General features: G+C 35.6%; 2 protein-coding genes across 14 annotated transcripts in view; one reads left to right on the plus strand and one right to left on the minus strand.

Annotated features, from left to right (window-relative positions):
* LOC117124323 (dysferlin-like) overlaps positions 1-5,132 on the minus strand; it is an 88,943-nt gene extending 83,811 nt beyond the window's left edge. For 8 of the 13 annotated variants that reach the window (XM_033270524.1, XM_033270527.1, XM_033270519.1 and 5 more), the window contains exons 1-2: positions 4,904-5,131; positions 4,571-4,626 (exon numbers count right to left, since the gene is read on the minus strand). In XM_033270524.1, coding sequence (XP_033126415.1) covers positions 4,571-4,626; positions 4,904-4,997 — 150 coding nt within the window. In that variant the 5' untranslated portion in view covers positions 4,998-5,131. Of the gene's footprint in view, positions 1-4,570; positions 4,627-4,903 lie in introns of all 13 variants that reach the window. The other 5 variants (XM_033270518.1, XM_033270520.1, XM_033270516.1 and 2 more) reach the window with 1 other exon arrangement.
* A 5,596-nt stretch (positions 5,133-10,728) lies between these two features.
* The window catches only part of LOC117124348 (neurogenic locus notch homolog protein 1-like), a 95,444-nt gene continuing 92,690 nt past the window's right edge, over positions 10,729-13,482 (plus strand). The window contains exon 1 of the mRNA XM_033270557.1: positions 10,729-10,793. The gene's annotated coding sequence lies outside the window, so the exon portion shown is untranslated. The remainder of the gene's footprint in view (positions 10,794-13,482) is intronic.

Here is a 13,482-nt window from a genome sequence, read left to right on the forward strand (position 1 = left end):
TTGCCGCGGCTAATATTTATTACGAATAATCCTTGTTTCAGCCGGCCTCGTTAAGACCGAGCCTTGTTACGACCAAGCCTTGTTAAAATCAACTTTGTTACAGGCTACATTCATAAATTATTCAATAATTATCACATTCAAATGAAATCGTTATGGGGTGATACAACACCAATTCATTTGGGATAGGCCTGGTTTATGTAGAGAAGGAATATATTCTGATTCAAAACTAAATACTACTGTAGTAAGCTATTTATCAGACAATTATCACCAAATTTAGTGGTGCAGAAACAAGGCCAATACCAGAATGCATCCTTTATAATACAATAGGAAATCCAGAACTAGAAAAAAAAAATGTTGAATGTTTTATTATCAAAAAATGGCAGTAGTCTAGACCACAAAACAACTTCCATAACAGAAGGTTCTTTATTTTAACAGGAAGCATTAAAAACTTGAGGTACCTAGGCGATTTTGTATCACTATATATTATTTTGATGGAATACTTTCATTATTTAAGTCTACCACTATGAAATCTAATAAGTTGATATAGAATTCTTCTGGTTCCAAAGTTTTATACTAAAATATAAATTCATTATTTTTTTATTTTTGCGGGACAATAATATATACTGCAATATAGATTCCAGCTTGGCTCAAATTAGGATTTCATACCTTTTTGGGAGGGGGTAGGGTGTGTGGAGGATGATTTATGAAATCAATAACACTGCAATATAAAGCCCAGCTTGGCTCATATTAGGGTTTTATTTTTAAATCAGCCTACATGTGAAATAATTTCAAATGATGTGTAAAGAAACTCTACAAAATAAATTAAAAAGAATGTAATGGTTTTGTTATAGCTTTTAGCAGGAAGATGAGTATATATCATGCAGTAATAATAGCTAATACATAATTACATTATCTCTTATCATTCAAGCATCTCAGCATCATGGAAGTGATATTAAATTTATAGAAGATTGTTTACTTCCTACACGTCATCTCTTAGCTAAGCAAGAGGCAGGAAATCGTGTTACTGACTTTCACTTGGTAACAGCAGGTCTTTTTATGGAAGTAAAGTACGAGCAAGTGAGCGAGTTTGGTGACCTCAATGGGTTGACCCGTTAGGTTATTCACACCAAAATAAACTTCAAATGTCCACTAACATTTATTAAATTTGTTAGAAGCCATCTACAATGATGATGGCTAAGAAAGCAATTGCTGATTACTGGGGATACAAATCACCTTGTCGACATTTTGTTCAGTTGATATAAAGCGAATATATATCGCTAGACAGTGCAAAGGGCAGATCTCTACAAAGTTTCTATCCCTCCACCATCACACCACTGAACAAATTACTAGTTGAAATTGTACTTATTTTTGTTTTGTTTCTAAAGCCAACTTCAGTGTACATTCATTGTAGTATGACCAAATAACTTCATTTTTAAAATTTGATATTACATAATTACGATATTATATAAATAGTACAAATGAAATTTAAAATGTATTTAAGCATTAAACCATTTTAAATTATTTAAATATCCATTATTTTATCTTTCAAATAGAGTATATAAATTAAAAATTTACAATTCAGGGCCATGTACATTAAATATGGGTTTTGTATGAGCAAGCAACTTGCATAAACAAGTATACTCCTAAGGATGCAAAGAATAGAGTATTACAAGAGTAGGTACTCAAGTAACCGAAGTATATGGGACTTACATAAAGAAGTCGCACATACCGTATGTATAATGATTACTACAAAAATGAATTAACTTATTTCTTCAAATAAACGCTCCCTATAGTGCCTCATTTGGAATAAACGGCTGCCTCCAATAAATGCCTTGAGGCATTTAGTTTTTCTTTGAATAAATTCTCCATAGGGGCGCAGGCAGGTTAAAAATAGAGGGGGTCAATATTTGCGAGCGCAGCAAGCAACTAGGCTGGGAGGCGCCAGGTGGCTGATAAGGGCCTCCGGACGGGGTCCGGGGGCCGAATACATGCCGATACAGAAATCAATTAATTATTTTAGTACCTTCTTGGCATTGGCATTTCTTCAAGGCAAAACCCTTAGCAACAAGAAACGCCCTGGGCATTTATTCGAATAAATACGGTAACTAATATTTCCAGTTAAATCATTAGTATCTTGAATATGAGCACTTTGTAATATTATCAAATCATAGCAGCGGATGTCATGAAGATCGAATCATGTCGTCTGTCACAATGTCACACTGGTTTAAGGTTTTTTGCTTATTTTTGTGCTATGGACTTCAGAATTCATAATTTCTTTTTTATAGCTTTCATTTCTTTTTAGGAAGAGGATATATTTACGTCGCCGTAAACAAATCTGGAAACGATATATTCACGTAAAACAGAGAGCGCATGCGCATTCACACTTCAATAAACTTACATTATCGGTCAAGTAAATTTATCGCTTCTAATTAAATGTACATTGGGTTCAACTCTCAGGACTTGAAATTAGCGTCGGCCCAAGCCACGGTGCCCAAGCTCACCACGGCACTGATTTGCTAAGGCCCTTTTGTTGGCAAGTTTCCATGAATCCATGTTAGCCATATGTTTATCAAATACCCTAAACGTGTAAGTGTTTATAGTCATGTTAAATTACATTAACTTGACCAAACTTTGTACAAAGAAGTTTCTGCTCTTTAAAAAAACCATTATTCAACAACACACAATCGAGTCGACGCCAAAGCACATGGGGAAATTCCTGAATTGGTTGAATGATTTTTTGTAAACAGTTTACGACAGGGTTTGACGTTTGATAATTATAATTTTTTCGTTCTTATTAAACATATTAAATTTGCTACAGTAGTATGCACTTCAATCATTAAATAAATCATTGAATCATTTTGATAATGAGCTAGAAATAAGCCTATTTGTATTCTTTTCACTCTAACGTCATGACCACAATGTACAAGTGAGGCTGTTTATTCCACACGCTCTTTGCATCCATACTTTGTAGACACATGCACAGCATGGTATTTCATTGAAATTAACTGCCAATGTTGTTTTTGTTAGAGTGTTTGAATAAAACATTAAAAATATTTGTTTTGTCTTACTTTATTCGTAATGATTAAATATCTTAGAGAAAACACTTTACTTTTGCTGCATAGCATATTTCTTTCGTAAAGTCTCTCTAAATGTGGTCTTTCTCGGATGTTCTTCTCGCTCGCTCGAGGCTCAACGAACTGACTAAAGAATGTAAACAATGCTGTTTTTTTAGTGATGACGTTGGTAAATGTGTTTGAATGAAAACATAATGTTATTTACTTTGTGATGACTGACTATCGTACAACAATACAGGCTTAGGCCTAGAGAATATCATTTTAATTTTGAGGTAATTGAGTGCTAGTTTTAGCAGGGAACCTGCGTAGGCCTAGTAATATTGTACTTTGCCAAGTGTCATACATATGACGCAAGTAAAATGACAAGAACAAAAATATTTCCAGCTGATAATATCACTTTTATTTGAAAAGTTAACACAATGATTTAATAATATATTAATTGATTAAACTACATACTATAGTAGGAAACTAAATTAAGTTTAATAAAAACAAAATTAGGCTTTTAATGAAATCTGTGCCGTTGTAGGCTTGCGCACCGCGGCTTCGGCTGACACTAATTGCGATCGAGTGAACCATGTAAGTTTATTAAAGTATGACTGTGCATGCGTTATTTATTTCACGTAGATATATCGTTTACTGATTTGTTTACGGTCACGTAAATATATCCACTTCCTTCTTTTTAAACTTAATAATACAAAGGATTATGTTAAAGTTTATGTTCATGATTATTTACATTTATTATGGCAATTTAAATTTTATGATAAACATTTAAACATTCATGAGCAACTTGAACATTTTGTTCACTCTGGCTGCTTGTGTAATTTGACACAGGTTTGTGACTCACAAGCGAGAGTAGGCCTATCTGGAGTAAAATACCAAACACTGGTAGTGGTAGCAGAGAAGGGGGGTCAAGTCCACACCAGACAGACCAAGCACTATTCTTTTCTGTTTCGTGGAAGTGTGACAATGCAAAACAGCATGCTGGGAGGTAGGGTTTTTGGTATTTACCTATGCCACCTGAGATGTTCAGCTATATAAGTATCCCCTAAGTGTCCCCATTTAGGGGACATCCAATTATTATTAATGGAACACATTTTCCCCCTCCTACTATATTAGGGGTTTTGGCCTACTTTGCATGCAAGTCAAGGTTTAAAAATAATATTTAAAAATGTCAAAATGCCTTGAGACCTCATTAAAATACACCATGTTTATGTTTTGACAATTTTATGCAAATTAAAGATATTGATTTGTGGTACTAGCTTGATCATAACCATCATTAAACAGTCTCACTATCTTAATACACTACAGACAGTATATCAGAAGAATAGACATTAAAAGTAATATTCATTTTCTGCCATTTTGTTTACTCTTACTGGCCCTTTCTGTTATTTAATATGATTGGACTGGAAAAAAACATCACACTCATCGTAAACCGCCTAGTAAAAAAAACAAAGTTATAATAATAAATGAACAATAACAAGGGTAAGCCTACTCACCGCATTCCATGTCGGATTTAATTCATCCTTTATAACTTCAGTCTTCTTTCTCGATCCTGCGTGAGAGCAAGAATTATAATAGAGCAGAATACGTTATACAAAGTAGGCATAATGTAAATGATAGTAAAAGGTACTTTCATACGCCGACAATAGGCCTATAATTGATACAAAACGTTTAAACTACTTAATGTAGACCTATAAGAGTACAGGCCTATACTGGCCTACCCAGAGTACAACGTTTACATATACCAACATAAACCGGCCGGTGTTTTACACACCTTTCGAGATGGCTGAGCCGATCCCGTCCTACCAGATTAAACAAGAAAGTCTCACCTTGGAATTCCACCGAAGCAATCGGGTCGCTTTTGCCAAGTTTTTCAACATTCGGAAGGTTGGAGGCACTCACAACAATCACGGTCAAAGACATGATTGCTGTGAATCTCTTCCCTCTCTAACCGGGAAGAACTTCTTAGAAGCCAATGTGGTTCTTTTCTGGAAGCGAGACGAAAATCAAGTGTAACACTAACACTCGCCGCGCCTATAAATTCCAGGCACCAGCAAAACTCACTTTGAACTTTGACATGAGACCAAACTTATTATTGCATCGCCTACGTCATTCCTCGACTAACTTTTTATTCTTAATATTAGTTACCGATAGGTGGCGATGTAGTGGTATTTATCATTATCATTATGGATTTATTTATTCATCTGTAAAAGATCTCATCATTGAAATGTGCATTGTGTTTCTAATTCTCTCTGATTATGAACTAGTACTTAAATCTTTACAATGAAAGACAATCCTCTCTCTGGAACAGAAAACCAAAGTGGGCTAAAGTAACTTGCATCTCTAGTTATATGCCTAACTTATTTTTAATCAGGAGAGCCATTTTCACTCATCTTTTGACTAATTGGCCATTAAACAATTCACCATATACATATATATGTAGTATGAAGCATTTGCATCCTTTGTTCTCTTTGTTTTGTGATCTTTTGTTATATATTCACGTTTGATTGGTCATATTTTTTGACAAGCTTATGTCATTGGTCACTATTTCTTATAATGTAGCCACCTATGTACTATATATACTTGTAATATTTTCTATACTGTTAGCAATGTGGGAGAGGTCGGGCTTCGATTAAAAGGTTTCGAAAGTGGTCCAGGGGGAGAAGCCCGAAGATTTTGACAACTTAGGGGTTTCAAAGGCTTATTTAATCGGTTTTAGATTTTATTAGAAAATAAATATAATTTTTATTCTCCTCGACGTGGGGGGAGCCCTCTCTTACGGGGGACCAGCCACCACCCCCGGCATCCCGCTGGCTGCGCTCCCCGTGATCGCCGGTACCGTCACACGCGTTGGGAAGCATTGTTCATGAGATTGGACAGAGCGAAAATTGCTTCTGGAACCGTACGGCGCGCCCCGTCATGCTGGGCTGGCTAGTTTTGATGTTGTAAAATCTAAATCAAACCAGTCATGCTTGGGTAGTTTTTGATTTACGTTCGGAACAGAATTTGAAGAGGGCGTTTGATCAAGTCAGACCTACGTTTTGAAATTTTATTTAGGCCTACATTTTGAAAAAATTAAACTACGTTTTGAAAAATTTGAACTTCGTTTTGGGAAACTAGACCTACATTTTGAAAAATTAGACTTATGTTTTGATAAATTAGACATTGAATTTTGCAATTACATTTTGAATTTATAACATAGACTTTTGCTGCGCATGGCACCCCATACGAAGATATTAAAATCAGACATATAAAAAAATAGTCGTCTTTCTTGACTACCAGCATATAATACAACTAAAATAAATACTCAAATAGAAGATAGAGAAATTTGATATTTATTTTAGTTAAATTTACGCTATATAAAATACGCTATAAGAATTTGTCGCCCTCATGTGTTCCGCTGAAGAAAATCATTTACAATTAATTATTATACGTTTACGAAGATATAAATCAGACATATAAAAAAATAGTCGCCTTTCTTGACTGCCAGCATATAAATACAACTAAATTCGTATATTTACAGTCATGAAAAGAATTTTTTATAATAGGCATCGAGACTGTGAATACGCGTTACAAGAACATGTGTGTCGCCCTCAAGTGTTCAGCTGAAGAAAAACTTCGGCGTTTGTGCATCTAAGTTTCAAAGTACATCTACTGTATCTACCATCATTTTAATTAATCGTGCTATTTTAAATAAACAAAAATATGACTAATTATTTTAACAAATGATTATATCTTTTATTAAAGTTTTAATATTAAGAATATTATCGATCTGTGTATATGGGCTAAAACTTGAAACATGCAACCTTGTTTTGTTTTTATATTATCATAATATTTCCATTATAAATCCAACGAGAAATGATCTTCTGAGTCAATTAACATTCGTGTAGATAATAACTCTTCCTATATTATTTGCAAAGATCACTGGCTGATAACAATGATAATAATGGTTGACAGTCTGTGAACTGTCAATCATTGAATGTCGTCAATGCATAAATAAAACTATGAATCATCATCATAATCATTTTCGTCATCATTATTATCATAGGCCTAATCATTGAAAATCAACATCATCATCATCATCATCATCTTAATCACCATCATCATCTTCATCACCATCATCATCTTCATCACCAACATCATCACCACCACCACCATCATCATCATCATCGTCATCATCATCATCATCATCATCATCATCATCATAATTAATCGTCATATCATCAGCATTCAGCATCATTTTATCATCCGGCATCCTGCTCGTTCTCTTCATCGTCTTTGGTGAAGTTTTTTATTGTTGACTTCCACTAACCGCCCCAATTACCGCTACTAAACTTTCAACTTATATCTTAATTGGGCCGCAATTAATAATTGTTTGTCATCACGTGATGCCTGACGTCTTCTAGTACAATGGTCAGATTTTTTTTAGGATGAAGAAAAGTGAGCTACATTCCAGAATAGGTTCATGATTCCAGGCATAAGTATTAGATACCTTCCTGGTAAGCAAATATGTGTCCTTATACTATTTGATAGGATCGGCATAAATGGATCAATATGGTGTGGCTTCAGTGCAGCAACGTGATGGAGATACGTTTGTTAAACTAGTGGAGTGTTTGTAAGTGAAGTGGTAAAGACCCTACCGTCCTTATAGTGCAGATAAGGAGTGTTATGATCAATGACCCACTAACTCTGTTGATAACTAACTGAACCGATGCCACTCTATGACGTTCTATGACATTCTGTCAGTTTAGCTGGTTTAGCATGGAGATCCATGAAGGACTGCCTCAACTCAGTGGCTGCGCCAGATTTGTCCAACAGGTGTCTGAAGCCTTGTTTGAGTCAGGGGCTTAGCCCTGCTCTGCTGCCTAATAAAGAAACTGGTCAATTTCGGCCTATTTTAAGCTGTTCTGAGGCGTTTTGTAAATTATTTCAAATTACTGTAAAATACATACAATACTGTGTACTCAGCGGTGGCGCAGAAATTTGCAAACAAGGGGTCCGACGGAGGGGTCCGAACCAAGGCAGTGACGAAGCCTCGGTCGAAGGCCAGATTTAAAAAAATCCCTTTTGGGGTTCATGGGGAGAGTTTTTATGGCTTAATTTGGTCTTACATGTGTTTTTAGACCACAATATTAGGGATTGGCAACCAAATAGCATTATTTGGATAGGCAGATTATTTTTTTTTAACTTTTTGTTCCTACGACCTAGTCGTTCGTCGGACGACAGTGGGGTCTAGGCCTTTCCCCTGCTGGTGCCACCACTGTCCCAACTGACACAGTTTGAGGACAGTGGTTTCCAACCTTTTTGCATTTGTGGACCTCTCAGGACATGATATAATTTAAATCCAAGTATAAGTTTACTGACTGTTACTATTGCACCAACAGGAGCAGTTCCAGCTTTTTGTTAAAATGGAGAGGGCCATTAACGATATAATTTGCCAAGGCAAAAACAATTTTCAGATGCCCAGATATGCACTTTCCTACATTCACAAGGTTTGTTTTATCTGGGTTGACGATTAATAAATAAATAAATCGTCATTTTTCATCTAACCAGTGGCGGATCCAAGGGGGGGGTTCAAGGGGTTAGGACGAACCCCCATTTGTGAAGAAACGTAACAAAATACAACTGGGTCCTGGCTTACAAAAAGCATGCTAACCTACCTAGGCTTAGGTTGGAAGATCAGACAAACTAGGCTTAGCCCAACTAGTTTTCAGTTAAATAAATTATACACACTGTTTTTGGTTCACCATCGTAATAATTTATGTACGAAAGTGCGTTCTTCAGGCCTATCGGTTCATCGATCCATGGAAGAAAGACTACATATCTAACTACTAGTGTTGTTGGATTATAATGATATATTGGCTATCTTTGATTTTTTTCCTCTATGATAGGCCTAAAAAATGAGATAAAATTAACTGACCTTTTCTCAAGAGGGGAAAACCTTGAATTTTGATGAACTTAAAGGTCATTAAAGGACTAATCAGAAGTCGGGAAAGCTCATTTCCGGCCATCTAGGAATCAAAATTTTCCCGGGAGGACCCCTGTTTTGGAAACATTTTGAACCCACCTCTTATAAATGCTGGATCCTCTCCTGCTAACAAAAAAACATCTCTTAAACTAAAGTCGTTATAAAGTTGTGGTTATTCAGGGCTTCTCAAGTACTTTGGAACTTCCGTAGTAGTTGCTACGGAAATTCTGCCTAATTAGGGACGTACAAAAATAGACAGTAGACTATGGAAATTTATCATAGACCCATAAATACATAGTCTAAAGTCTAGAACAAATGACATTAACATCAGGATTTTTAGTTACATTGTCCCTAGATAACATACTGTACTTGTCATAATTCATAATTTTGTTTCACTCAACTCTCAAACGTAATGAGTCTGTTTGGCAGAAGGGGAAAATGTCCCTGTACAACAGGGGTGGGCAAAAATATCGGATGGAGGGCCAAAGTGAATTTTTGATTTAACACCGAGGGCCACACCAAAACTTTGATACTTCCATGTGGTTCCAAAAAACCTCCAAGCACTGCTTTTACACCACTTTGTTCTCAGTTTTAATGTTACTTTTAACATATGATCAGTGTCTGGCTGTAAAAAACAAGGTGTTTTCTTCTAGCCAATGTTGCTTGGTGGGCCCCACACGTAGGGTTTTTAAATCATTTAACTTCTTCCAATTTTATCCATGATGATTATTGTTTTATCAGCATTTATAGATATTTAATTATTGCAAATAAGCCTTTCATAGGTGAAGCACAGGTTTGTTCTAGAGAGTAATGCACTCTGATAAAATGCATTGTTCAGTTTGAAATATTTATTAATAATAATTAATTAATTAATTATTAATAATGATATTACGGTTACCTGTGGTCAAACATATACTCTTCACCCTGGGGGAGTACTGATATATCAGCATTTGAACCCTAACACTTTCCCCTGTACCTGCTGTACTTCTGGTTAGAGAGAGACGAAGTATGTTGCCCAGAGACACAAGCATAATGCACCAAGGATTTGTGCCTGTCTCTCCCACAGGTGGAGGAGAAGGAGCAGGACGAAAAGACCTCTGAGTAAGTTTCTAGACGTTTTGTTTTAAATCTAAAGTGATATTGATGGCTCTATTATAACGGCTTATAGAAATCTACAGTTGGCCCTCCAATTCAAGACCTGAAAATTTGGGGTGATCTTTGGGTTTTGTCTCCATATAGAAGAATAGCTTTGTGTTAAAAGATTAAACATTGTTATTTGGTTGTTTGAAAAAGTTGTCTTGAATTAGAGGGGGCCGAATTGGAGGGTGCACTATATTATTATGTTGATTAGAGAATTAATTATTATAAGTCGTAGGATAAACGTCTAGGACGGCTGTTGTACCCTACTGTTGGCGTATAATAAAAATATTATGTAAAAATTAGCATAAATGGCTTAGAATGTATAATGAGATTGGTAGAAAATAAAAAGATCACCTATTTTGTCCCTATTATTTTATATTATCCCATAATCAGTATTCTACCATTATTAATTTATGATTCAAAATTGCTTAGTTTAATAACCGCTAATTAGACGATAATTATTTATTCTGTAGATTTGGCCAACTTTTCTGTTGAACTTTGGACTGTTTGCTTCTAATCGTACACAGGGTCATTAGCTTCATACCACTCTGATAGTGAACGGCCATGACAATCGCAAAACACTGGATGACATTGAACAAGCAAAATAACTTGTAAGTATATTTTGTAGAGATATACATTTTTTGGATGGATTCTGTTATTTTGGGGTTTTTAGGTTTGTAGCTTACTGGTTAGGTGAGCACTCTCCTTTCTAATGTGATTTTAGTTTCATTATTAGATTATGTTCTCTCGTTTTTTATAGGGACTTCCAAGCTGGCTATACACAATCACACTTAATAGAGTCTAGGAAACACAAAAATTTAAAAAAATCGGGGGTCCCAAGTTTCCCGCAAGTCACAGGAGTCTCCCGCAAATCGGGACAGACTCTTACAAGCAAGCAAGAGTCTCTGGAAAATAACCCATCTTCAGCAAATTAATAATATTTGCATGTTTTTACTACTTTATTATCAATTTTCTCACGGAAGTTAGTGCTGACTGGTATCACCATGTGCAGCAAAAAGTAAATAAAATGTGTTAATAAGAAAGCTCATTTAACCAGGCCTCCTGGAAGTGACTTCTTTCTACTTGTGACCCCTGAAAAAAGGTGAAAAATTCTGCCAAGAAGAGCATCTTCAGTGCAAATGTTTTTAACATCAATTGCTACTTCAGTTGCTACTACTATGAAACATGAACAATGTTGTTTGGACAGTGGCCTAGTTGTACATTTCTACAGGGGTTTCCAACAGGAAAACATGTCAATATGAAGGGGCGTACTGATCCCCTAGTGCACCGGTCCCTAATCACCAGCAGAAATCGTTGTATTGAGTCAACGCACTGCAGGGGATACCTTGTGCGCATACACCAAACGGAGATGCAGTCCATCAGCGCTCGATAAACCTCAGAATATTTGTTTCATTGGCCTGATGTGTGACGTGTGATTTAAAACAGTATTATTATCAAAACTATTGTATTATTTCCCTGAATTGTATCACCTTTTGAATAAACAGTCATTTTAATAATGATATTAATAGGTATTTTTATTATTTGGCAATTTTAGGAAAACATTGTTTTTATTTTGCATCTATACATAATAAAATGATAACAATATCATTTAAAAAAAATCGTTTTAATGAAATAGCATTATGATAAGATTACAAAAAGAAAAATATGTATAGATTTGGGACAACTCCATACATCCTTAAAAAGAGAATAGTTTTCATTGGGATCAAAATTTTAGCCCAGATCAAGCTTTTTGTTCGTCATATAAATACTTCATTAAATTTCCTTGAAACATACAGTATCTGTGACAAAAAATTTAAGTAAAATATTGAATATTGAAAAGAGTCATAAACCCTGTCCAGACTATCAAATTTTATTTGACATATACATGTGTTATGCCCAAATATGGTCATGATAACATCACATCATGACCATGTATAGGCACATCATGGCCATATATGGACATACAACAGCTTTTTGTCAATGGAAATTTGTGGACAAACCTTTATTTTTTACACAGGGTATGTAACATAAATATAAATTTAAGTACCAAGTCTAAGATAAAGTTGGGTATTAAATCAGTTTTAAATTAATTAATGGCTTGTGAGTTTCGGATGCGAGGGGAAAGCATTTCCCGAAAAGGTAATGATATGAAGGCATATTCCAGATTCTCCCTTACCTGGGGTTAGTACCTATGAATAATCCCACCTTCAGATACAGGTAGTCAATTATTTAAGTAATTAAAGTAAATTGAAAACAAAAAAAAAGGAGATCTTTAACAACAGACTTTCATGTCAACTGATGCCAACGTGTCGGTCATTAACTGGCATCGCGTTTCGTGGAAGATTACTACTACCAGGGGCATGCCTAGGAGTACACCACTAGAGCCGGTAATTACATGAGGCGTGTAAGAGAAGCAAGAGTTTGGGTGCTTGCTATGGATTTTTATCTGCTTAAGTGGAAATTATGGAGTGGGGTTGTATAGCTTAGTAGTTATAAGATGCTTGCCTTCTAATCCCAGGGTTCTTGGTTCAGGTGCTATGACTTGCTACTAAAAACAACTCAGAGCTCTCAAGTCTTCTGGATTTCACTGGAATCTCCAGCAATTTTGGTTCATTTCCTGGTCTCCTGGAAATTCCACATTTTCTCCCGGAATTTGAATTTCTCTTGTATTTCTCCAGGATTTTAGCAGATTTTCACAATTAAGGCTTATGCTAAAGCTGAATTTTCCCATTCTTATGCATTAAATCTGGCAGACATAAGATTTATTGAACATTTTAGGTAGCAATATGGTATTAACAGTGACCTAAACCTGCCAAAGCCTGTTCGTTTTTATATTGAATAAGGCGATAAATTTGTACACGTGTGTCATTCTACATGCATTTTAGCTAGTACACACTTTGAAAACCCTCTGTCTGTCCTGCAAGACAAAATCTCCAGGAATTTGACTTTCACAATTTGGGACCCCAGACAACTCCAGTCCCTAAGCCTTGTAAAGACACTTATAAAGCATTATTCCATCTTGTAATTGGCCAGTTACTTGCTGTGGATGCGAAAGAAATAAAAAAGTGTTTGTTTACTCAGCAAATTTCCAGTTTTTCTGGGGAAATCCACCTCCACACCCCTCTAAGCCACTGATTACCACTAGTACCACACAGTTTATAATTGAAAATTGGTGCTATAGAGAAGACCTCTCTAGCAAGACCATTTGTGACCCTCGATTAAATGTACATCCGAGCTCATAGTCTCTGGGAGTATTGTTGTTTTAGTTTGTGAGAAGACTATTAACAATGACAAGTACAG

This window comes from Anneissia japonica, unplaced genomic scaffold (genome assembly GCF_011630105.1).
Source record: "Anneissia japonica isolate Jap-2015-1 unplaced genomic scaffold, ASM1163010v1 scaffold750_len1593409_cov174, whole genome shotgun sequence".
Lineage (NCBI taxonomy): Eukaryota > Metazoa > Echinodermata > Crinoidea > Comatulida > Comatulidae > Anneissia > Anneissia japonica.